Here is a 25,947-nt window from a genome sequence, read left to right on the forward strand (position 1 = left end):
GGCGACTTGAGGCTATAGCCAAGGTCAAGGAGTGGGTCAAGGACGCCCAAAAGCACCTCGAGGATGCCGAACCTATATTGGAAGATCCTATGGACGACTTCTCTAGTGTGAGCACACCAGTCTCACCCTCAAAACCACAGGCTAGGAGCATACCTGCACCACTGGGACCGACTCAGCAGCAAGGCCGGGGGGGAACTTACCAGGGCAGACAGAACGCATGGCCTAGAACTGCTAGCCTCAGAGGAAGACAAGGGTCCAGTAACCTCCTCACAACTTTGTTGTCCACTCCAGTAACTCTAAGCTTGGAGGATCTGCTTAGGCAAAATCATTCCTTGTGGCAGGAGTTAAAAGACTTGAACGAGGGACACACAAGACTTGCGGGTGCTGATCCACAAGATCATGATGTAGTTACACGGATCCCAAGTCTAACTCTACACTTAAATCCTAAGTCTTTGCACATCAATGCTTTTTGGGAAGGCACTGAAATGCACGCAGTTTTGCCCGTCCTAGCCTTAGGAGACATGAATCGAAAAGGAATTGTAGACACAGGCGCCAGTGTTAGTGTGCTAAACCACGCAGTCCTAGAGGCATGGGAAAACCCTCCTGTAGAGATTGCTAGATTTAATGTTACGTTAGCAAACGGAATGAGGGTAAGACCATTTGGGGTCTTAAAGATTTGACTGATAAAGATTGCCGGTGTGCAATTTTCGGTAAACTTCATTGTCATGAAGGGAGTGGATTACGACATACTATTAGGCCGACCTTGGATAAGGAATGCATGCGTCATAGAGGACTGGGGCAATGGGTTGATTTTCCTAGGGAATAGAACTAGTGCAGTAAGGGTAGAGATGGACACTTGGACGATGACACCTGTTGACCTAGGTGCCATCTCGGCTATGCTAAAAGGCGATACTCAAACGACCAAACCCTATGGATCGCTTGCTAGATATATTCCTTGCCCTGAGGATGAGAGGGATTGGATGCATGTTTTGGCAACCATTGACCTACCATTCTCGGATAAGGAATAACCACATCAGCAGGTTGCTAAAGCCGCAACCATGCCAACTGAGGAGCCAGTTGTGCCACTTTGCATGATGGCAGGAAACTCACTCAACCCGGGCAAACCGGCCTCGTCCCACATCCCCAACAACAAATTAGAGCTTCAGGAAATCATGGAGTATCTGACCAATAAATTGGACGGCAATTTGGCTGCTAACTTAAAACCTCTATGTGACCTTTTAGCTAAACCAGAATGGAAATGGACCAAGGTCCACGACCTGAACTTGTTATACAACTAGGCTTTAATTACTGACGACAAGGAGATTGAAGAGGGAAGCTTAGGGGATGATGAGCAATCAGAAGATGATGAGGAGTATGAGGACTATCACTCTACGGGAGAAGAGAGTAAAGAAGAGAGAGACACAATAGAGTACGACACGGAGGGAAAAGCGATAGAACAAATCAGGGCAGACTCGAGGCCTAGGAAAGAAGGGATCAGTCGGAACAGAAAAGGAGTCATGCGAATGAAGTGTGACAGATCCTGGCTAGAACGCATAGGAGCCGTGGATTACGAGCAAGCCGGAGTAGCACAACCATGGGTAATCCCAGTGCTCAAGACAGATGCACCTACAGAACTACAACCCCCTGGGGAAACACCTTCCTCAAGTGAGGGATGCGAGTTTAACTCAGAGTTGGAAGTTAGCACTGAGAGTGATCCCGAGATACCACAACCCTCTAAGGTCAAACGCACCAAGGGAGACTTGCCAGTCCACCTAAGGCGCAGGAGGCTAAAAGAGGAGGCCAGAAAGCAAGCAAGGGACTCAGAAGCAGAAAGGCAGAAGAAACCATAGGATCTTCCCAAACAGTTTACAAAATTTAAAAAGGGTGACAGAGTGGTGATTCTGTTAGGTGCAAAAAAACAAGGTTAGACTAGTGAACCGATCGAGGGACCCGCCAAAGTCAAAGAGGTTAACTTGGCTGGGGAGAGTAAAAAACCAAGACCGGTGTTCGTTGCAAATGACTTGGCGGAGGATGAAGAGACCAGACTCGTTGCGCTCCTGCAAGAGTACATTGACGTATTTGCCTGGACATTGGACGAACTTAAGGGAGTCGACCCTAGGGTCGTGACTCACAATATCCCAATGATCCCAGATACAGTGCCAACGAAACAACGACCTTACCCCATGAATCCCAAGCACGCCCATGCAGTAAAAGAGGAGATTGATAAACTCATGAGGGCAGGTTTCATATATGAGATCGAGCACAGATCTCCAATCCCACATTCATACACACATATACACTAAACACACGCACATGTGCACATCTCCAATTCCACACTATAGGCACATATACATACACATGGGCATATATAAGTATATATGTACCCATAGACACATGCATTATTGACATACCACAAACATATCAAGCTTCACTCACTTTCATTACCCTAGCAACAATGCAATGAGCCATCCCTTCGCCCCATTTCAAGATGGCCCTGAGGGGACTAGTCCATCACAGATTAGACCCACTCCCAGTATGGTTCATGGGGGCCTCAGAGAGTAACGACAACAAAATCCCCTTGGAGGGGTCTCCGTGCAAGGCCACGACACCTAACAGAGGACTATCACATTATGAAATAATGTTACAAAACCGAAGAAACTCGCATAGAGGGATGACTTGGAATCATGGCTCATGAGTGAGGGAGGAGCTATCAATGCACATCCATCATAACTCAAGGTACCTATTTTTAGCACAAATAGTGACCTTTCTTTGATGATCCTGTAACGTGCCCGCTCCTCAAATTGCAGGACACGTCTTAGCAATCCATCAAGAGATATATCTAAAACATACCGCCCGGCACTCCCAAGGAATGACACGGGGTTTGCTAGCTAGGGTCTCTCGAGTCTGCCCCGCAACGGAACTTATCCGACCATTCCCACTAGGATCAACCTGAAGTCTGGGTTCCTTGTAATCGGGACTTCCTAACAGCCTTCTAGCGTCGGTCTACAACTGCTCCACTTTGCGCAGATGCACTAGGCCAAAGCAGACTCATATCGCACTTGGTTCAAAGAGAATGGGAAACGAGAGGGAGGCATCCCTCGACCTCTCTGCCCATAGGGCATAGTCCCATTCTGGTCCCCTAAAACGGTATGAATCAGGGTTTCAACTTACAAGTTCTAAGATCCTTGTCTAACGAACGTTCGCATCAAATAAATTCCATTGAGGAAAGCTCTCAGCTAACTGTGACCACCCTGCCGTAGGATAGACCCGACGATCACATCCACCACACTTCCCTCGAGGGTTGTTTTAGTTATCTAATTACCTACCACGTTATGTTTGACACATAAAAGCAGTTTCCTTAATTAACCCGTTAGCCACATATTCATTTACGTAATTTAGGGCACATACACGAAGACAAGATAAAACAAGATCAAGCACTTCCTTAACTTATCTTCAGATTAATGTTTGTCTCATGCCCATACAGGAGAATTAAGTGTTCCTTTCTGCCTCCGCAGAAAAATCCTTCCGTCTTCCGGCAATAAAACCCGAAGGTTTATTCTACCAAGTTTTTGCCTTGTAACTAGTATCGAGGCCTCGAGATCCCATCTCGAGTCACGTAGAACACTTGTATAGGGCCCGGAGGCATTGGGATTTACAGCTAGAGCCCCCACTGGCACCCAAGCGTCCTCCTATACCAAGTAATTTCCACGGAGAGACCTCTCGCGACGGGTTCGGTCCACATTCCCGACGCGGATTCATAACCCCCTTGGTGAGGGTTTGGCGGTTCGCGAGGGGTAGCTAGCGCCATCCTTCCTTAATTATCCCTTTAGGAAATCAATCACAGCTGAAGCAACCAGATTAATAACATTTGCTAGGAAAAACATCCCTTTTGTTTCCATGGCAATTTATCCTTACAGTTCCCGCCATGAAAATATAATCACTTGGATATTCATCCAAAACCACAACCAATCCTTAAGTATCCTTTCGAGAACAAACAAGCCGAAACAACCAGCCTAACATCCTTTTACTAGGAAAACATCATTTTGTTCCCATAGCAATCAATCATCACAGACTCGACCATGAAATCATCAACCACACTCCATTTGGGTTAACATCCAAAAACAAATTGACAAACACTTGAATGCACAACCTCTTGCTTCAAGGCATCGCAATCCCATTGCATGCACAACCAGAATTTAACTTGGATGTATCAAAACACTTTTACAACCTTTTCAAACCACCAAGCATAACTTGGGTCAACAATCCATCTTTAACAAGATCAACATTCGTTAAAACCATTTCAACAGTTCCAAGCAACATGCTTAGCATGAATCAACTACCCTAAAGTTTGCTCTCCCCCTTGGGTTAGGGCTTCGCAAGGTCGATTTAACAAGTTCCTTCTAGATCCTTTAAATGAACTAAGTGATTTCATCTTAACTTTTATTCATCCTAGTTACCTATTTAGGATAGAAGATCAACCCAATTCCTAGAGTAGCTATCTAATATCACAAGTCACCAAGTGCTAACCCATATTGCTAGTACATCACCAAGAGTACATTAACGAGATTCCAACCTGATTAGCCATAGGTTATCCAATCTTCATCTATCGGCTAAAGTTCGAACAAAAATCTCTAAACGAAATTTCTTTTAAAACTATTGTTCTAACAATGTTTATCGTGCAATCCCATTGTGTGTGCAAGTTAACATATATCGACATGTGCATGATCTAACTGTTACTTTAATGTACTCTACCGTGCTTGCACATGAAAAACTGGTTTGCAATCTCAGGATGCTATTACTTTTTTTTTATAAGTGAGTATTTATATCTCTTTCGATGAGAGGCTCCAATCCTTTTCATAAAAATAATGCAAGATTCTAGCTCTTTCTAAATGCAAACTAAGGTAATCCATTCAATGTATAATCCAAAATAATCTTCTATTATTAATCAGTAGAATGTTCTTCATGCAAGTGTTTGTGCCAGACATTTTGGCATCTTATAATACGTTTTCCTCAATCAATTATGCCTATCATTTCATTGACCATAAACATGAAATATCTTATGATTATTACAAGTATCGTAACTAGATTCATGCCTAGGTTCTTTACCTATCAAACCATGCAATATGAATTTTATTATAATCCCCTATCCTCATGAGATAAGCAAGACATCGAAGCAGTACCTGATTGTGGGGAAAAACTTTAGTGTTTACCCTTGGCAGTGTGTTTGCATGGGTGGTGGCATCTTGACCCGAATCTCCGTCCATGGTTGTGGGGTCCCCATTCACTTAGGAAGATCTCCGCTTCAAGGCCATCCTCAACTATGATACTCTTTGAGTCGTGGAGAGAAAGTCCATAAGAACCTTGGCCAAGAGACAATGTAAAAAATAGGGAGCATCTATTCGGAGCCATGTATCCTATACACAAACTTCGGTAGAGAGCTTTAATGGGATGCTGCTTCTTGTGCAGGGATTGCAGAACTCTAGCACTCCAATGCCACCTGAGCATATCCTGATGATGAAGATATACTCCCAAAGGAACAAAAAGGGAGCTCGAGTGTCTCTCTCTCTCTCTCTCTCTCTCTCTCTCTCTCTCGGGGGGGCCGCTCAGTCTCTCTAGACGAGGGAGGGGAAGGAGGTGGGCATGACCGCCACCCCTCCCACCTGGGGGCTGCATGCCCCCTATAACTACCACATCACTCCCTCTCTCTCCCCGACGTGCTGTCGGCAGGGAGAGAGGGGGGGGGGTTTAAAAATTTTGAGCTAACTTAAAAAAATTTCAATTAAAGAAGGGGGGGGGGGTGTGGTGGTGCATGTTACAGATCCACTATCCTTGGTCATTAAAGTATCTTTCGATGAATGTTAACAATAAGAATTGGCTATCTTGAAACAACCGAGGGAATAATTAAGAATGAAGTGGTGGCCTAATCCACGTACTCAAATTTTTTTTTAAAAGCACAAATAGTGACCTTTTAAGATCCACTATGATGACTCCTCCATTGTATCCATTTATCGGTTCCCCTTTACCTCTTCTAATCAAGAACGCCCTTAGGCAAATAAGATATTTGAGGAAACGAAAACATGTAACAACCTTTCAAATTGCTGTAAATGTTGTTTCTTCAACCTCTATCCAGAGTTATAGGCATGTTTGCAGCTGCAAACAATGATTAAAATAGCATGTCTCATAGTCCTTTTGATGTTCTCTTCTAGTAAAGAACTCACTTGAATATATTCTATATCAATTCCAGCCTTCTGAAGTAGCTAGCTCCTTAGCATTGAAAGTTCTCTTTTTAAAATTTCCCTTTTTGGGAGGGCGGTTTTGAAAGGGAGAGATGAGACAATGATACTAGCAAAGTGTCCTTTACCAACCTATGATCAGGTCGTACATTGCAATGCCACTATTTCACAAATATACATAGACATCTGTGAGAGAGAGAGAGAGAGAGAGAGAGAGAGATTTGCAGGTGGATAGAGTGACACACTGAATTACATTGTAGAGAAGTATATGGAGCATTCCAAACATGGTCCCCTCACCATGCCTTGTTGACACTCATCTGTTAGTGCAAACATTCAGAGAAGCCCTTTTTAGGCTTGGATGTCAAACGGACCTCAGCCCTACATAAAGAGTACCATTTACAATTTTTCATCATTAAGAAACTTGCAAGCAGGTTATCATGATGATGCTTAGTCAAGCTATCAATTTTGGCCACATTACAGGTAAAACAAGCACATGAGTATCATAATTAAGCATGAACATAGCACCTTACAGAGTCAAAGCATCTGCAGAGCAGTGTTCTAAATTGCGAAGGACAATACGTGCAAACACCTTCGCTTGAACTGGTCCTGTTGCTGAAGCAGCAGCTGCTCGAAGGACTCGTCCTGCACCTGCCTTGTGGAGAAGGCTTGCATGATGAACTGCATGTCTTCCCCCAGGCATTGTGAACTGCAGTCAATTCAACTCTCAATAGAGGCAGCTTAACTACTGTCTCAATATACATGTACACACACACCCCCAAATATAATAATGACCAGTCACAAGCAGCAAAAGAATTGTTACATGCAAAAAGTATAAAGGTGCGGGCAGCAGGAGCACCGAAAGAACCTGAAGGATAGCAAAAGCAGCACATGCACGAAGCACTAGTGAACCATTTCGGAGCATTTTCACAAACCGTCCAATCTCAGCACCACTGCAACACACCGTATGAAATTTCAACAGAATATCAGGTACACTTCAGTTGAAAAATCAATGGTCTGTATGTGGAACACTCCAGAGCACCTGCAACGAAGATGGCCAGCTTCCTGTATTCGTGCAGAATCAGCAACCATCATTAGCACAGCAGGTGTCCAAGAGGTTGATGCATTCGTCAGTGCTTGCTGTTCAGAGAATGCCTGAATAAATGATTCAATGTGATGCATTGCAAGTCGCCGAGCTCCATCTAGGCCACCATTTTTTACAATATTTTCACAAAATGTAGCCCCTGATGCAAGGTCGTCCATCCTGAAAATCAATAGCTAAAGAAGATTTGAGGGCATCCATGTGGCTTCATCATTCATGTTTACAGAAATACTTGAACAAAAGCCAAAAATGTATAATTTTGAGGGCAAGAAAGGGTAGGCCTTTTTTTATGGTTGCACTTGCACAATTCAACATCATTGAAAGCCTTCCCTATCTAGAAATGTCTCATTAGCTCCTTTCAAGCAACAAGCACTTCAAAAAACAACACCAACCTGCCATCAAACATATAGGCAAGAGCCAGAGCTGCCATAAAGCGAGCCATCTTTGAGCCAGAAGATGAGCATAATTGCACAAGGGCAGGAACGCCTCCCTCTTCAACAATACGCCAAGCATTGCCAGGGTTGAATGCAAGGTTCCATAAAGCTCCAGCAGCAGTCTCATGCACATCCTGAAATACAATCTCATTACAATGAAACCTATGCGCTGGCTTGAAGCTATTCTATCCTATATATATGTTAGAATTCTTACAAATTGTTTTTGAACAAGTAACCTTTGAGTTCCTTGGACAGCACTTTGGACTAGCATTACAAAATGTGTGTCCTGATAGCAGAGATCTTTGAGCTCTGATACATTATACATCCTTTTGGCACTTGGAGAACTGAAATGTTTGTTTGGTAAGTGTTTTATTTATAATAAACTTCCCCAAACACCATTTACTAGGTCACTTTACTATAAAGAAGCTTGTTCTGCCCAAGAGATAGCTAAAGATCATAGTGCACAACATTCAACACCAGGAATGTCTTCATAAGCTTAGAAGACTTCATCCTACAGAGTTCCTAGAGTTTAGGACCAACATTCTGGACATTGTGAGGTTTGCTGCCCAACAGCACACGTCATATGCTCCTTGCAAACATTTATTATGAACACTCTCCATAGTATCGAATTACATACACACCACAAGTCTTGTTTGCATGCTCCAGATATGAATATCCTCTATGGCATCAAAGCACAGGTACTTACAGCAGATATCTCATTAAATGAGACAAGACAACATTAAACAACACATTCATTAAGATGGTTGAAATTACTGTGGCAAACTACTTGCCTCTACATCAGAACCAGCCAATGCTATCAAAGGTGCAACCCCTCCTTCCCGTCCAATCGCAATGCTGAAAAAGTTTTCGTAAAAATCTTAGCCAATCAGAAATAGAACCCAAAAAATAAGACTAATGAATTCCCCATAGAAACTCTACATATGAACTATAAAATACAGTAGGGTTAGTTTTGTTACTTCACAATTGCTAGTCTTGTGTACATGCTTTCTATTACAACAGAATGAAAGCAAGATGGCAAATTCATGGAAGTCTTTTGAACGTTTCAACATACTGTTTCATATGGCTTGCAGTTTAGGAGATCAGAGGATGCTGCACATGGCTCGTGATGTACCTAATAGATTTACATTGAAGTCTTTTGAACATTTGAGCATATTGTTTCATATGGCAATGAATACCCACATTACACAAAGCTTGTAATTCAGGAGATCAGAGGATACTGCTCATGGCTAGTAGTATACACATGAGCTGAGAACTTTGCATTCTGAATTAAGCTCGGATACCATCAAAGATGGAAGAAAATATGATTTTGACAAAAAAAAGAGCATGAGATTCAAATGCATCTTCTTGTATTATAATATTGACCGTGTTGTCGCAAGGAGAGCCACCTTTACATGATTTCCATTGCCAAGCCATAGTGCTAATTTTCTCTATTCATCTATGCTCTAAAATAAAAGGATAAGTGTGTGTGAAGTCTGAACATCCAGTATTGTGATATTCCTTCAATATGTAAGCTTGTTATTGTCTTATATTATGCACTGTAACACATGCATACAGTTGGGAAAACATTTTGTGTTCCCCAGTGTGGTAGCACCATTTATTTAAATCATCGATGATTTTAAAGAAACAAAAAACAAAAAGGCAATGACATCAATCTATATGAAAGCTGCAATCACTCACATGCCCTCCTCTTAGTTACCCATGTAAACAAATGATAGGACAAACACAAAGAAATGCAAACATATGACACACGATAAACACAATCTATGTATGCCCTATCAAGATAAGAGTACTTATAGATGAATGATACAAGGGGCCTCAGAGCTCCATGTGCAAGGACTGAGGCAAAGGAGAGCTAAGAGTGGTGTCAAAGATGCAAAGAACAGGTCCGAGAATCTCTTACTGGAGACAAGTCCCAAAATGCAGCAACAGTCCTTTGGGAATGATGATGGTGCTGGCAGCAATGGAGAGAGTGAAACACAGTCCTCCAGGCAGAACGATGTCAATTTAGACTCCAGGAACCAAATACAAGGTGACAGACTGAAGCTCAACCCAATCTGCAGCAGATGATGCAAAGATGATGTCAGAGGACATCTGGCAATAGCAAACTGTAGACTGCTATCCTAAAAACGCAGGCAGGACACTGCTAGCAAAGATGACATTGCTGGGGTACATGCCAACAGGCTAATCAGCCTGGTGATGGCACCTCTAGGCAGGGCAGCAGCTTCTAAAGGCTGGCAGCAGTCATTGATGAGCAGGCTGACACCTCCAAGCAATAGGCAACAGCTGTTCGAGAGGATGTGGACAACAAGGAGAGAGTGATGGCTGATGGCTGGAGCAAAGTGATGATAACGATCAAGATGAAAATGCCCACAAAATGTCCTTAGATAGGGCATTTTTTGGCATTTTCCATAATATCCCGAATAAAATGCCTTTTTCAAAAATAGTTTGTCTTCAAGTGGTGTTTGTGGAGTTAAATAAGGCCAAAATGCATGATAGTTTTCTGTTGATTGAAGCCTTTAATTTAACTTGCTCAAAAACCCCTCTCGGGCAACTTCATGGGATACGGAGATGAGGGAGAGATGGGTTATGGAGTTTGGCTTCCTCAAGGCAGGAAGATAGTATGCAATTGGGATGTAGTATTTAATGAGGCAAAGTTGATGATAAATGCTACACGGGGTGACCTTGACAAAAAGGTCAAATTTCAACATTAACAACTAGCCATCCAGCAACCATTAGCTGAAGATGCTATTCCTTTTGATGCTGAAAATGAGCAGCAATCTATTGTGCTACAGCCAAAAGATAATGGGCAACAAATAGATGCACAGGATGGAATAGGACAGCAAGAAGAACATGCTGAAAACAGGTTATAGAGCAAGAAAATGCTGAAAATCAGCCACCGGGTGATGGTGTGCACATACCTGAGGATGTAGGCCCATTTCCTAACAATACAAATCATTGGGTTAGGTCTACATGTGTCAGAAGACTGCCACAGCGGTTTCAGCCATCTTTGGATTGTATTTTATTGACTGATGAAGGTGAACCTCTGACATTTAGAGAGGCATAGCCATGTGAAAACAAGAGAAAGTGGGAGCTTGCTATGCAAGAAGAGATGAAGTCTATGTATGCCAATAACACATGGGAGCTTGTACCTTTGCCCAAAGATGGAAAAGCTATCTGTAACAAATGGGTTTATAAGGTGAAATGTATTGATGGGAAGCCCTAGTACAAGGCACATCTGACTGCTAAGGGCTATACTCAGAAGGAGGGCACATACTTCCAAGAGGTTTTTTCACCAATGGTGAAGATGACCATGCTCCATGCTTTGTTTGCTCTCATTGCCTCCTTGGAATTTGAGTGGATCGGATGAATGTGAAGACTGCTTTTCTTGATGGTGACCTGGATGAAGAGCGATACATGAAACAGCCCGAAGGTTTTGCTATTCCAAGGAAAGAGCATTTGGTTTGTAAGTTGAAACACACCTTACATGGGCTGAAACAAGCCCCTAGACACAGTGGTATAAAAGGTTTGATACCTTCATGTTCAGCCATGGATTTAAACGCAGTCATGCAGATCACTACTCATACACTAAAAAGGCTGATGATGAAAGTCTCATTGTTCTGGTCTTATATGTGGATGACATGCTCATTGCAGGAAAGCATAAGAGTACTTTGAATACTCTTAAAAGGCAGCTGAGTTTAGCCTTCTCAATGAAAGATTGGGGGCAACCGAACACATTTTGGACATGCGCATTAAAAGAGATACAGGGCAGTACTTGTTGTTTCTCTCCCATGACAAGTACATTAGCAAAGACTTGATAGATTTAATATGGCTGATGCTAAGCCTCTTGATTTGCCTTTACCGCCACATACAAAGCTTAGTAAAGTTGATTGCCCAAAGGATGATGCAACTCCTAGTGCTATGAAGGGTATACCTTATGCATCAGCTTGTGGTTCTTTGATGTATGCCATGGTTGGAACTCACCCTGACATTGATCATGCAGTGGGAGTTATTAGTAGATTCATGGAGTGGGAGTCAAATCCCAAGATAACTATGTCGATATTCTCACTAAGAGTCTTGCAAAGGCTCAACATGAGCATTGCATCTGAGCAGTGGGAGTTGGTACCACTTTGGGCCTTTAAGTGGGAGGTTGTTGTGTGTAAAGTCCCTTCAAGTGTAGAAGTCCCTTCGGGTGTAGAGTCCCATAATCCCCATGTGTATAAACTCATACGGGTGTGAACACACCCTTACCCTTATTTGTACCCTGACATATAAATATATTTTATTATTTGTGTACCATTACGTACCGATACACTCACCTTGGATTCTCTCTCTCTCATACTAAACGCTACTTCTGCTCCATTTGTAACTCGCATTCCCATTGCGCACTCATCCCAACATTGGATAAACCCATATTTTACATGTGGTATCATCAACAAATGTGATAAAATATTTATTTCCCCCTATAGACAACCCTAGCATCTCACATACATCAAATGTACCAACTCTAAGGGTGAAGATTTTAACAAAAGAGACTTTTTATGTAATGTTTGAGCATGCTTACCAATATGCAATGATCACAATGATCAAAATCAACATACCTCAAACACAACAAATGACCCAAACAACAAAGCACTTTCATTCCAATTTGACTCATGTGCTCCAATAGGCCATGCCACAAAGACACACTTGGCTACTCAATAATGGCAACAACATGCTCGCGCACACTAGGTACAAGTAATTGATACAGAGTGTCACTCTTAGAACCTCTTCCAACAATCCTAGATCCCTTACATATCTTCCATTTGCTATCCCCAAAAGTGATATATCTTTCAACCACCCCATTTGAAGAAGGGCTGTAAGGGGCTGTAAGCTCCCTCTTAATACCATGCAAGTCACAAAAGGACTTGAATTCAGTCGATGTGAACTCACCCCCATTATCAGTTCTCTAGCATTTCAACTTTCTACCTGTCTGAGTGGTCACAAATGCATGAAAAGTTTTAAAAACAGCAAACACTTCACTTTTCTTTTTCAGCAAGTGCACCCAAATCTTCTTGGAACAATCATCTATAAAGGAGACAAAATATGCAGCACCACCCAACGATTTCACAGGGATACTACATACATCAGAATGCACTAAGTCCAAGACATTGGACTTACGAGAGACACCAAAGTAAAAGGAATTTTTTATTTGCTTTCCAAATTGACACTCATTACAAAAGTCAAGTTTAGAGCCTTTTCCATCAACCCTCTTCAGAGAGAGGTAAGGACATCAAGTCCTTTTTGGCTCATATGGCCTAATCTCTTATCCCATAACTCCAAGTGGCTGCAAATTTCAGCAACTGCAAGAAACTTGCCATTTAAGGCTTTGCAGTGCAAACAATACAAAGTGCTCTTCTCGGTTCCTTTTGCAATCAGCATAGACCCCTTTTTCACTTTCCACAAACCACCACCAAACAGTGTGGTGTAGCCATGCAAGTCAAACTGACCAACGGATAGTAAACTCTTTTTAATGCTAGACACATATCTGACATCTTTTAGCACAAGCTCTTGACCATTGTCTAAAGACAAGTGTACTCTGCCAATCCCATCAATGCTGCAAGCATGGTTATTTCCAAAATACATATTTCCATAACTGCCTGTATTGAACATAGCAAAACGCTCCAAGCAAGGAATCACATGGAATGAGGCACCAGAGTCTACAATCCAAGTCTGAGTGACAACATCATCAACTGACAAGAGTGCATCAATCACATCAGCCTTAGTAATTTGCATATCCTGCATGTGATATACAAGGGCATCATAATCAGCTATGCATAAAACATCAGCCTCTGTATCTGAAAGCTCCTCTACGACCACACTAGAGGCTACATTGACCTTTTCTTTGACTTTGGTTTTCTCCGATGCATCTGTCTTTTCTTCCTTCTTATTTTTATCTCCTGCATTCTTCTTTCTCTCTTGTTCCTTCTTGTAATACTTGCAATCAAGTTTCTTGTGGCCCTTCCGGCCATAGTGATAGCAAGTAATGTCACTCTTATCCTTTCCTTTGCTCTTGCTCCTATTTCTGTGTCCTGCATTTGCATTTTTCCTTTCAGCCCTGCCTCTTATATTATAAGCTGAGTTGCTGCCTTCTCCACTAGACATACGTCTAATTTCTTCATTCAAGATAGAACCCCTCACCCCATCATATAAGAGATTAGGGTTATTGCTGAGTGAAGCCACCAACGTCTCCCAAGAGTCAAGCAGTGCCATGATCCAAAAGATCGCCCTCAACTTATCATCAAAGTCCAAATTTGCATCTTTGAGCTGATTTAGAATCCCTGTAAATGCACTCAAGTGCTCAGCTATAGGCTTTGACTCATCCAGTTGCATATTCACCAACTTGCGCATTAAATGCACCTGATCTCATAAGTATTTTTTAGCTTCTCCCATATTGCATAACCTGTGTCTAAACCCTTAATGTCTATCAGAATGTCGTTAGTAACATCCATCTTTATGTAAGCCACAGTCTTTTTATTCACTCTGGCCCAATCTGATCAGACATTAATGTGGGTTTATCTTCCTACAAAGTATCCTCACAACCCTTTAGGAACAAAATGCCTTGCATACGGTCTTTCCAAAGGTCAAATCCATGACCATCAAACCGTTTAATCTCCATCAAACTCTTGATATCTGAACTGGAAGAAGTTGCAGCCATTTTATCACGGACACAAGAGTAAATGCACTAATCTGCAAAAGTACAAGCTGAACCAGCAAAATGCACTATTGTTCTTTCTCAACCAGGAATAAATTTCTGCTGTTTGTACATGAACCAGCCACCAAACGGGTAAAAATGCAGAAATTTACCAAATTCTGCGCAGATCCCCAAATTTTCAAGTCCAAAATTGCATAAATGTCAACCAGTCTGACCCAGCTGAGCAAAACTTTGCCACTACATGAAAAGCCCCAAATTTCTCGGATCTAATGTCAAGAAATTTTGCCTAAAAGAGTGAAAATCCGACAAATTTGGCAAAATCCTCAAATTAATTGAGGTCACCGCTCGCAATGTCAGCAATTTCTGACATGAATGCCACTGTCAGGCGTAGATGAGATCAAATCTGAAAAAAGCCCCAAATTTTCTGGCCAAATTTGCACAGATTTTGAAAATGTGCTTCCACCCGTGAACTCCGTCAAGGAAGAGGATAAAGGCATTTAAAGAAAAACGAATTTCTGATTCTAAAAAACAACGGAAGGGGGTCCATTGACCCGCGGTCCCATCACGTAGCGACTGACACATCACCTGTCGCTGGGTCGTCTACCAGTCGTCGCTTGCCCGTTGGCAATTCGCCACAATGGTCCCTCGTCCCCTTCGTCACGACACAACACCTCCTAGAAGTCACGTTTGTCGCCTCGAGTCTTGCCCATACGCAATAGCAGGCGCCTAGTCCAGGCCCGCTTCCCAATCACGAACAGCTACCGCTGGGTCCACGTTCCCGTCGCCCAGCTATCACATCTTCTGCCTACCATCAGCCCCGTCAGCTGATCGTATCAGGTCAGACCAGACTTGCACGCACAACATTGTCTTTCTTTCCAAGAGCTTTTCTCTATAAGGCTTCTTTAGCCTTGTCTTCTTTCTTCTAATCTTGAACTTGAACTTGATTATGAAATACACATATAGGTACATAACTTTCCATCATTTATGTATATTCTTTTGAGAAAAATAATCCCATTTAATAGTTAAGCTTTGAGTGACTCCTTCAAGAACAAAGGGAGTTAAATGACTTAGAAAAAAATACTAATACTTTTACATGCACAACTATGTATCAGTTTTTGGCTAGATATTTTGTGGTTTTTGTGAAATAAAAACTTGAGAGAAATTTTTATTTATATTAAAAGTGTTTTTTTTAAATGCTCCCGTTAATGGAGTGTTGCCTTTACCTTCTCTTGCTTGACCTATTTTGTCACGTTTGATCTGCCTTCTCCCTTTGTATGACATTAATCATGGGTTGCACTCGTGTTGATCAGCTCTTTGAAATACGTGTCTTCGACTTGGCTCAACTACATCTTCGAGCAAGCTATAAGATCCTTCATTCTTGTGTTTGCTTGGAGCATTGAGTCAAATAGCGAGCTTTGATGAAGAGGAGGCACAGCGGGGAGAGAGAGAGAGAGAGAGAGAGAGAGAGAGAGAGTGTGTTAGAGTGTGACAGCTGGAGAGAGAGAGAGAGCTGGAGTGAGTGTTAGAGTGTGACAGCTGGAGAGAGTGTAAGCAGAGTGAAAGGTACGAGTCGATTAGAGTGTACCAACAATGTGTTGGTACACAAAGAATAAAATGTATTTATACTTAGGGCACATAAAGGGTGTGTTCACATATACAATGTGCGTGTACTATACACGGAGGTTACCAAGCATTTATTCCTTGTTTGAATTGTCAATAAAAAGATCGATCATTCCACACATCCAGTCTTGCAAGACCCAAAACCAGCATGGGATGTACTGAGTGTATATTTACAACATTTAACGAGGCCAAAATATCTTATCTCCATAGAGAGTTGGCCACTGTGGGCATGGATGAAGGTGATAGCATGACAAATCACCTTACTCACATACAGGATTTACGCCAGCAACTGCTTAATGTGGACGAAATCATTTAGGATGTTGAATTGGTAAACATCACACTTAACTCTCTTCCAAAGTCGTATCTTGGTTTCCACATCTCTTTGATGTTGTCTTTGAGGGGGGACAACAGTCCCTTACATTTGTGGAGTTGGAAGGCTTCTTGTTACAAGAGAAACAGACTCAACAAAATGTTGCATTGTGTTCAGGAGACGTGGCTATGCTTTCTAAGTTCAAAGACAAAGGAAAAGTCAAGCGAAATGCAAAAAATCAGCAAAAGGGTAATGCTGGACAGCCATCAAATAAGACTATCCAAGGCATAGAAAAGTCTAAAAAGAAGGGAAAATGTCATTATTGCAAGAAGCTAGATCACTATATTGATGAATGCCATAAGAGATTAGCCAAAGAGAAGAAAAAGGACTCAGTTTTGGCTATCTAAGAGACATCAACTCTAGCAAATCTACTCATGGTGATGCTTCAACCAACTTTGTGGAGGACTATGCATTTCTAACTTACAATTATGATTCTTCAATGGTTGATTCAACATTTAATGCTACTGAAATGCAGCAAACATGGTATTTTGACAGTGAAGCTTCAAGGCACATCACTTCTAGGAAGTGTTTGTTTTCCTATTTGCATTTAGCTCTTGCTCGGAAGCATGTTACATGTACGAACAGCAACAGTTAAGATGTTTGTGGCATTGGGACAGTCACTATTACTGCTGCAAATGGTTATGACTTCATGCTTCTACATGTCTTGTTTGTGTCTGCCATTCCAAAGAACTTGTATGTCTCTACTTTTAACAAGCATGGCTTTCAAGTCATCTTTGAGCATAACAAATGCATTATCAGAGACAGGGAGATGGATTATGCACTCTGAAAATTGCAGCTTATTCACTCTAATGTTTGTGGTCCCATAAGGACACGTGCACTTGGAGACCATCTTTACTTTGCTAAATTTATTGATGACTGCTCTCAGTATACATGGTATATGGGCTGAAAGAAAAATCTGATATGTTTATGCATTTTAAACATCTTGTTGTAAAGCTTGAGGCTGAAACTGGCTTGAAAGTGCAGACACTTTGCACGGATAGATGGGGGGAGTACATATCTCATGCTTTTGAGACATATTTGCTTGATCATGGCATTATGCATCAAGCCACTATTAGAATGACTCCTCAAAAGAATGGTATTGCTTAAGGAAGAATCGCACTCTTATGGAGATGACTAGTTGTATGCTCAAAAGCAAGGGGCTGCCTCATAAATTTTGGTTAGAGGACCTTCAATGTGCAAATCATGTGTTGAATCGTGCACCCACTAAGGCACTAAAGACAATCACCTCGTTTGAAGCTTAGCATGGCAAGAAACCCAAGTTTGACTGCTTTCGGGTGTTTGATTGCATAGCCTATGCACATATTCTGAAAGAGCTTCCTGGGAAGCTTGATGACAAGGTTGTTAGATGCATATTCACTCGCTACAGTTCGGATGTTTGGTTGCATAGCCTATGCACATGTTCCGAAAGAGCTTCATGGAAAGCTTGATGACAAGGCCATAAAATACATATTTATTGGCTATAGTTCAGAAAGCAAGGGCTATCGCTTGTACGACCCGCACACAAAGAAAGTTTTTGTCAATAGGGATGTCATATTTGTGGAAAATGTTGCATTTTCACATGATCAATTTCAAATGCCAGTCACTCATGACATTGGTGATGTCTTTGAGGGTCTCTTGCCACTTTCTTTGAAGTCCGAGCCTGCTGTAAATGGCCGGACAGACATAACACAACAAGCTATTGCTGGACCATATGTGCCTGAACAATAGGGTATTGTGATGGTTTACCACATGCAATGGAAGATGCAATACAGCATGAAAAGGCTGCTGTAAATGCAGCAAAAACAGTCCCGAGATGGTTGTTACAAACTCTCCAAGAGAGAGAAATGGATGCTCCTTTAGCTCAACGCGCTAGAAGGGCTACTAGACATGTAGCATGTGATGCAAGGGGAGCCCATTTGGCTGACTTTACGAAAGTAGATGATTGTGATGAGCATGTATTTATGAGCCCACTATCGGATGAGGATGAGCCTACTTCCTTGGACGAAGCTCAACAAGATATACATTGGATGCAGGCCATACAAGATGAGTTCTCTATTGCCACTAACTCTACATGGGATCTTGTGGACTTACCATGTGGCAAGAAGGCCATTGGCACAAAATGGGTTTTTTAACTTAAACACAAGGTTAATGATACCATTGACAGGTACAAAGCACGGTTGGTAGCAAAAGACTACACACAAAAGAAGGGCATAGATTATGAAGAGACTTTTGCTCCTACATCCCGTATGAGTACGGTGAAATGTGTAATTGCTATGGCTGCAAATTATGGTTGGAAGGTACATCAGTTGGACATTAAGACAACATTCATGAGGATATTTATGTCTCACAACCTCCAAGGTTTGTGTTTAAGGGGAAAAAGCACATGGTATGCAAGCTAAACAAAGCTCTTTATGGTCTCAAACAGGCTCCTCATGCATGGTACTCTAAAATTGATGCATATTTGGCCAGCAAAAGTTCAAAAACAGTCCAACTGCTCCTACTCTATACATTAAGAATGAAGGGGAGGACTTGCTAATTATCATTCTTTATGTAGCGTTGCTCGTTGGACCTTCAGAAGCAAAAATTGTAAATTTCAAGGCTGAATTAAAACATGCATTTGCTATGTCAGATATGGGCTGTCTACACTATTATTTGGGGATTCAATTCACCCAAAATCAGTATGGTATCATCATGTCACTGTCACTGTATGTGGATAAGCTGCTACATAGGTTTAATGTACAAGACTACAAACCTATATGCACTCCTATGGAGCCACGCTTAAAGTTGTCTATGCATAATGGTGAAGAGATGTCTGATGTTGCAATTTACACCCAAGCTAATGGCTGTCTTATTTATCTTTGCAACACACGCCATAACATTCAATATGCAGTATTTTAGGTGAGCAGGTATATGCATAGCCCACAAACTATACATTGACAATTTGTTCAGAGAATCTTCAGATACTTGCAAGATACTTAGTGATATGCATTATTATTTCCCAGGGGGGACACTTGCAATTACATGCTTATAGTGATTCAGATTGGGCTGGTGATGCAGATACTAGGCAATCTACTAGTGGACATTATTTCTTTCTAGGCCGTTCATGCATTTCATGGCTAGGCAAGAAACAGCCTACAATGGCTACCTCATCCTGTAAGGCTGAGTACAAGGCAACCTTCACAGCAACAGTGGAATGTGTATGGTTGCACAGATTGTTGACTGATCTACATTTACCATTGGAGAGTCCTACAAAAAGTGGTACACTCGTCATTGTACCTGCAAATCGTGCACACACTCAACTCTGCTCTCTCTCACTCTCTGTCTCGCTGCACGTAGCGAACACTGACTGCCTCAATCTTCGTGCCTTCCGGTCATTACGAACTAGTATTAGAGAGGGCAAGAGACAGCTCAGGTGTTGCGGGAGTCTCAGGTGGACTCGACAAGCAGCAGTCGACAGTCGACAGATCGTACAGGCAGCAATTGAATAGGTCGTCAGGCAAAAGGCCTGTGCAGCTTAGGTCGTGCTAAAAAAAAACTGGCGTGTGTGGCAACTGGGCAGCAGGATCTAACTGACTAGGGAACCAACGTCATGTTGACGACTAGCGGGCAGCGACCAGACTTGGCAAGCAAGTGTGAACCAAGCACGCGACAGTTTTCAGGCACATGACAAGTGAGCAACTGGCTAGCAACGGCTACCGTGGCATCAGGCGGCAATTTTCTGCAAGGCAACAGGTCACAACAATAGGCGGCTGGTCAACGGGAGCAGATTCGTCATTTTCCTTTGCAAATTTTTTTATTTTTTCAAAGGTTCCCTACAAACAAGCCCTTTGCTCACTGGCTGGAGTTCATGCATGTAAGCACAGTCAGGATTTTGGGCACATTTAGGTCCAGAAATTCACGACTTTTCTCGGATTTGGAAACCATAACGCAGAATTGGACAATCTAACTCAGAAATTGCAAAATCAGTGCACATTTGCCCGGGAATTTTGGGGCTTTTCACATTTTAGTGAAATTCTTTCAATTTCACTGAACTTAGTGCACGCACGACTTGGAAAATTTGGGGATTTGTCCAAATTTGGTGCGAGCAAGATGCAACAGTGATATCTATCTCAAAAATTGCACGAAGTTGTGACATTTGGGGTTTTTTATGTGCATGCACAAATTGGGCTGAAATTTACCCAATTTCTTGACATTGATGCACATTGGACCTCGTGCAATTTGGGGCTTTTACAGTTTGGGCAAAATCTGTGCAGCATTTGGTCATTTTATATACATGCAGGTTAAATTCCACGCAATTTGGACATCATCACTTGGTAAAATTTGGGGTTTTTACTGAAATTGCTCTATTTTGGCAAAATTGGCATGTTCTATGCATGATAGAGAAACTACAAATGTGTGGCTGATGCTTTGAGCACAAAAATTTTGGGGCTTTTGACTGTTCGTGTCAAATTTTATGCCTGTGGGTACATGTACAACAAAAATTGCAGCTAAAATTTGGGATTTCTCATGCAATGTGATGTATATGCCCTTGGAACAGCTGTAATCAGTTGGGGAATGCTGTGGCACATGGTTTGGTGCTTCTAAAAATTTAATTACAGATCTGAAATCTGTGCTTCTACGTTGTCATTTATTACTGGTTAGTTCTTGTTTGTACCTTGGTCACTTGGGTGCCAGTTTTGGGCCTGCATTTGCTGATTTTTTTATCACATTTGGGCTGAAAATCATGGCTGGCAACAGTGACAACAGTAATCTCATGCACATAAAGAAGCTTTAAGGAGCATATAACTTTACAATTTGGCAAAAGCAATGCTACAATATCCTGTTGCAAAAGAAGTAGGCAAAGCCGATCAAAAACCAAGGGACAAAGCCCACACACATGGAACAGGAAGATTGGGATGAATTAAATGAGCTTGCATTCAGGTGCTTCCTTTCATGTCACCCCTCATTGTGAGTGGTTCTCTGCTTATACAAGGGGTCGACATGGTATTGTCCATCTTGGGGACAACTATGCATGTAACATTGCAGATATTGGCAGTGTGTAGTTATAGTTTCAACATGGCTCTGTCTTCATACTTCAGCATGTACGGCATGTACCTCAGCTCAAGAAGAGCTTAATTAGCACAGGGCAGCTAAGACGATGATGGTTTTCATACCACCTTTGGTGATGGAAAATGGAAGATCTGTAAGGGATCTAGAGTGATTGCCAGAGGGTACAAGAGTGATACTTTGTATCCACTTCATGTATCTAGTGTGCGTGACCATGTTGTTGCCATGACCGAGCAGCCAAGTGTTTCTTTGTGGCATCGCCGGTTGGGACACATGAGTCAAACAAGAATGAAAGTGCTTTCTCGTTTGGGTTACTTGCCTTATCTTCATTATGCTGAGATCATTGTATTTATGATAAGCATGCATAGACGTCTCATAAAAAGTCTCTTTTGCTAAAATCTTCTCCTCTAGAGTTAGTACACTCAGATGTATGTCAGATGCCAAGATTATCTTATGGGGAAATAAATATTTTGTCACGTTTGTCGATAATGCTACACGAAAGGTATGGGTTTATCCTATTCATAGCAAGGCTGAAATGCTTAACAAGTTTAAAAAATTCTTGTCATTGATTGAAAATCAAACTGATAGGACACTCAACAGTCTTCACTCTAATAATGGTGTGGAATATATGTCCAAGGCCTTTCAAGCATTTTGTGACAACAAAGGGATAAAAAGGGAGCTCAGTACCCCTCATAATCCACCCCAAAATGGAGTTGCAGAGCGTATGAATCGGACCATACAGAATAAGGTCCGTACGAGCATTATCCCATGGTTTTTGGATAGGGGCTGTTATGACAGCCGTGCACTTGATTAATCCGTCACCAAACAGGTCTTTTGGGGAGGGGGAGTTCCCCAAGAAGCGTGGTCCGGCAAGCCACCTTTCCTGAAAGTGTTTGGCTGTGAGGCTTTTGTGCACATTCATAAAGAAACACGCAGCAAACTTGAGCCAAAGTCCTGTAAATGCATTTTCCTAGGATATGGTGACGAGGGTGAAATAGGATATAGATTATGGGATTCCGAGAAAGGAAAGTAGTACGCAGCAATGATGTTATCTTCCGGGAAGATCGCATGCATAAACAGCCTGAAAAGATTGAGGAGGTTCGTAGGGTTGTATTCCGGGTTGAAATACCTTTTGGACAGCAAAATGTGCCCACTGTACAGTAGCAAATACCTGCTGTAAACGAACTTGTAAATGCAGAAAATGATGCTGAAAATGATCGGCCAGCTATTGCCCATGATAATGAGCCACTACATGAGCAAGAACAGCCAGGACAGCAAGTTGTTAATGCTGATTTGCAGGCTGAAATGCCAAGAAGCATGCTGAAAATGGAAATTTGCAAGAACAGCCAGCAAACAATGATCATTGGGTGAGGAGATCGTCTAGAGCTACTAGACAACCTGACAGATTTGTTCCTAGTGCAAACAATGTGGCTGATTATGTCATGTTGACAAACTGTGGTGAACCATCTTGCTTCAAGAAAGCAATGGACAAACAGGACAACAAGAAATGGTATAAAGCCATGTTGTCAAAAATGGAATCTCTTGAAAAAAATGGCACTTGGGACTTGGTGCAGTTGCCTAAAGGACAAAAAACACTTGCATGCAAATGGCTTTACAAGATAAAGGTCACTTCTGGTTCCTCACCAAAGTACAAAGCAAGATTGGTTGCAAAGGGGTACAAGCAGGAACATGGAATTGACATTGATGAGATCTTCTCTCCTGTAGTCAAGATGACTACCTTGAGAACCATTTTAGGCTTGGTTGCAGCCGAAGATATGGAGCTCATACAGATGGATGTAAAGACTGCATTCTTACATGGTGATCTACATTAAGACATACATATGCAGCAGCCTTAAGAGTTTGTGGAAAAAGGGAAAGAGAAGATGGTATGTAAACTCAAAAGGAGTTTGTATGGGCTGAAACAAGCACCAAGAGAATGGTATCATAAATTTGATACATTCATGCAGTCTCAAGGTTTCCATAGAATTCAAGTGGATCACTGCTTGTACACTAAGAAGGCAGCAGATGGCAACTTGATTATCTTGGTTTTGTATATTGATGACATGTTGATTGCTGGCAGGGATACTCATGCCTTGAACTCAGTGAAGCAAAATCTTCATGGCAGCTTTGACATGAAGGATCTTGGTGATGCAAATCACATTCTTGGCATGCGAATACTCAGAGATAGGTGGACAGGATTACTCTATCTATCTCAGCAGGCATATATCTCCAAGGTTTTGCAGCGTTTCAATATGGAGGGGGGGAAAACAATTGGAGTTTCATTGTGTCCATATGTGAAACGCAGTGCAGAGGACAGCCCTACGTCTGATGATGAGAAGGCTGAAATGGCCAAGATACCATATGCTTCAGCTGTTGGCAATTTGATGTATGCTATGGTTGCTACATGTCTTGGCATTGCCTTTGCAGTGAGAGTGGTTAGCAGATACATGGCAAACCCTGGTAAAAAGTATTGAGAAGCAGTGAAAGGTATTATGAGATACCTTTAAGGCACAAAGGAGTTGTGCATCTGTTTTGGAAAGCAGAAGGCATCTATTGTTGGCTTTACGGATGCAAGCTATGCTGGTCATGCGAATTGCAAAAAGTCCACTTCTGGGTATGTATTTACTTTCATAGGAGGAGCAGTCTCTTAGATCTCTAGGCTACAAAAGTGTGTTGCATTGTCTACTACAGAGGCAGAGTATATGGCTGGCACTAAGGCATGCAAGGAGGCTTTATGGGTCTCACGTCTGATGCGAGAGATTGGCATTACAGAGTTACCTATTCTCCATTGTGATAGTCAAAGTGCTATCATGCTAGCACGGAATCTTGTCTTTCATGCAAAGACGAAGCACATATAGGTGAAGTACCACTTCATTAGAGATGTACTTGACAGCAAGAGCATTGAGCTTATCAAAGTGCATACAGATGATAATCCTGCAGACCTTCTCATGAAGGATCTTCTAGCAGAGCAGTTTGCTCATTGCCAACGGATGATGGGGAGTTGGATAGATATATGTATTTCAGCTTTGTACATACCTAGACTCAACTGATTCTTTTCTCCTCTTAAGGCACATTGCCTTTAGGTGGGAGGTTGTTGGGAATAAAGGCCCTTCTGCCTTTTTTAAATGTGCTCAGGTGTGAACACACCCTTAGCACTTGCACTTTCATATATGTATCTATCTAAAAACCTAAAGTGGTACACTCATCATTGTATCTAGAAATCATGCACACTCTCAACTCTACTCTCTCTCACTCTCTGTCTCGCTGCACGTAACGAACACTAACTACCTTGATCTTCGTGCCTTTCGGTCACTACAAGAGTTAGAGTTAGAGTCATTTAACTCTACTTGAGTTAGAGCTAGGTCTATTTGAGACCTATCTTGTCTCTTTCATTCTCATTCTTTCGGTCAGCAAGTGCACTCTACTCTTTTACTTTAGCACACTCTCATTATCTCTCTTTTCTTTCCTCCGTAGTTGGCTGTCATTTTCCAACACATTGTACCTTCCACATACCCCCACTTTACCACATCCTTTCACTCTAAGACGGCTGTGATGGGCACCCCCCTCAATACCCCCAGACACTCACAAACCCCCTACACAACCTTTCCAACATAAGAATATCCATCCTCTACTTATGCACTGTCGTCACACATCCCTTGGATCACTCTTACGTAAGGATTTCCATCCATTGCTCCCCATGTCCCTGTCCCTCCACCATGGGCTCCACAGGCGACTACCATGCCCATACCCAATCTGCCCTTGCCCACATTTAGATCCACTATGCACACTTTTCATATGTATGGTGGGCACTCTAGGATTACTTCCCAAGTGTACTCCACTCCATCTCCCTATCAACCCTACCCCCATTATACACCTTCTCCATCTCCTAACACTGCCATTCTTGTTGCAATGGCCAAGAATACCTTAACAGATAAGACTCGTTTTAATCGGCCAAATTTCACCACTTGGCGGAACTTCATGCAACAAGTGCTCGAATCTCAGGGACTTTGGCACCTCGTTGTTGAAATCGAACCCTCGATTAGCTCACCCTAATCACATCCGTCAATGGAGAGCCCACAATGCTACAATCAATGTTGAGTTTCTGCAAGGATTGCTTCCTAAGTTTCACTCTCAATTGCATCATTCTCCCCTCACTTTTGAGCGTTAGAGTCATCTCATTGACTGCTATGCAGCTCAAGATCGCACTCGATATATCAATCTCAATTTTAAGCTTCAAGAGTTTTCCATTAAGGAAGGGGATTATTTGAAAGTCAAGTTGGCCAAATATCAGCAGTTACTCGCCAAGTTTGCCACTATAGGCTCCTTGCAGTCAAACGATAACCAAGTCATGTTCTTCTTGAACAAGTTGCCCGACAAATACTTCTATTTTATCCAACACATTATCTCACTACCTAGATTACCAACCTTTTGAG

At 42.1% G+C, this 25,947-nt stretch overlaps 1 protein-coding gene across 4 annotated transcripts in view; it reads right to left on the reverse strand.

Annotated features, from left to right (window-relative positions):
• Positions 1-5,905: 5,905 nt before the first annotated feature.
• LOC148014732 (protein ARABIDILLO 1-like) overlaps positions 5,906-25,947 on the reverse strand; it is an 83,122-nt gene continuing 63,080 nt past the window's right edge. Inside the window, exons 8-13 of one of the 4 annotated variants that reach the window (XM_087666332.1) lie at positions 8,558-8,621; positions 7,725-7,900; positions 7,273-7,494; positions 7,099-7,183; positions 6,764-6,939; positions 5,906-6,550 (exon numbers count right to left, since the gene is read on the reverse strand). In XM_087666332.1, coding sequence (XP_087522458.1) covers positions 6,547-6,550; positions 6,764-6,939; positions 7,099-7,183; positions 7,273-7,494; positions 7,725-7,900; positions 8,558-8,621 — 727 coding nt within the window. In that variant the 3' untranslated portion in view covers positions 5,906-6,546. Of the gene's footprint in view, positions 6,612-6,758; positions 6,940-7,098; positions 7,184-7,272; positions 7,495-7,724; positions 7,901-8,557; positions 8,622-25,947 lie in introns of all 4 variants that reach the window. The other 3 variants (XM_087666331.1, XM_087666330.1, XM_087666329.1) reach the window with 3 other exon arrangements.

The sequence above is a fragment of the Lygodium microphyllum genome, chromosome 25, assembly GCF_053477565.2.
Source record: "Lygodium microphyllum isolate KBCC chromosome 25, Lygodium_microphyllum_v1.1.10, whole genome shotgun sequence".
NCBI classification, from domain to species: Eukaryota; Viridiplantae; Streptophyta; class Polypodiopsida; order Schizaeales; family Lygodiaceae; genus Lygodium; species Lygodium microphyllum.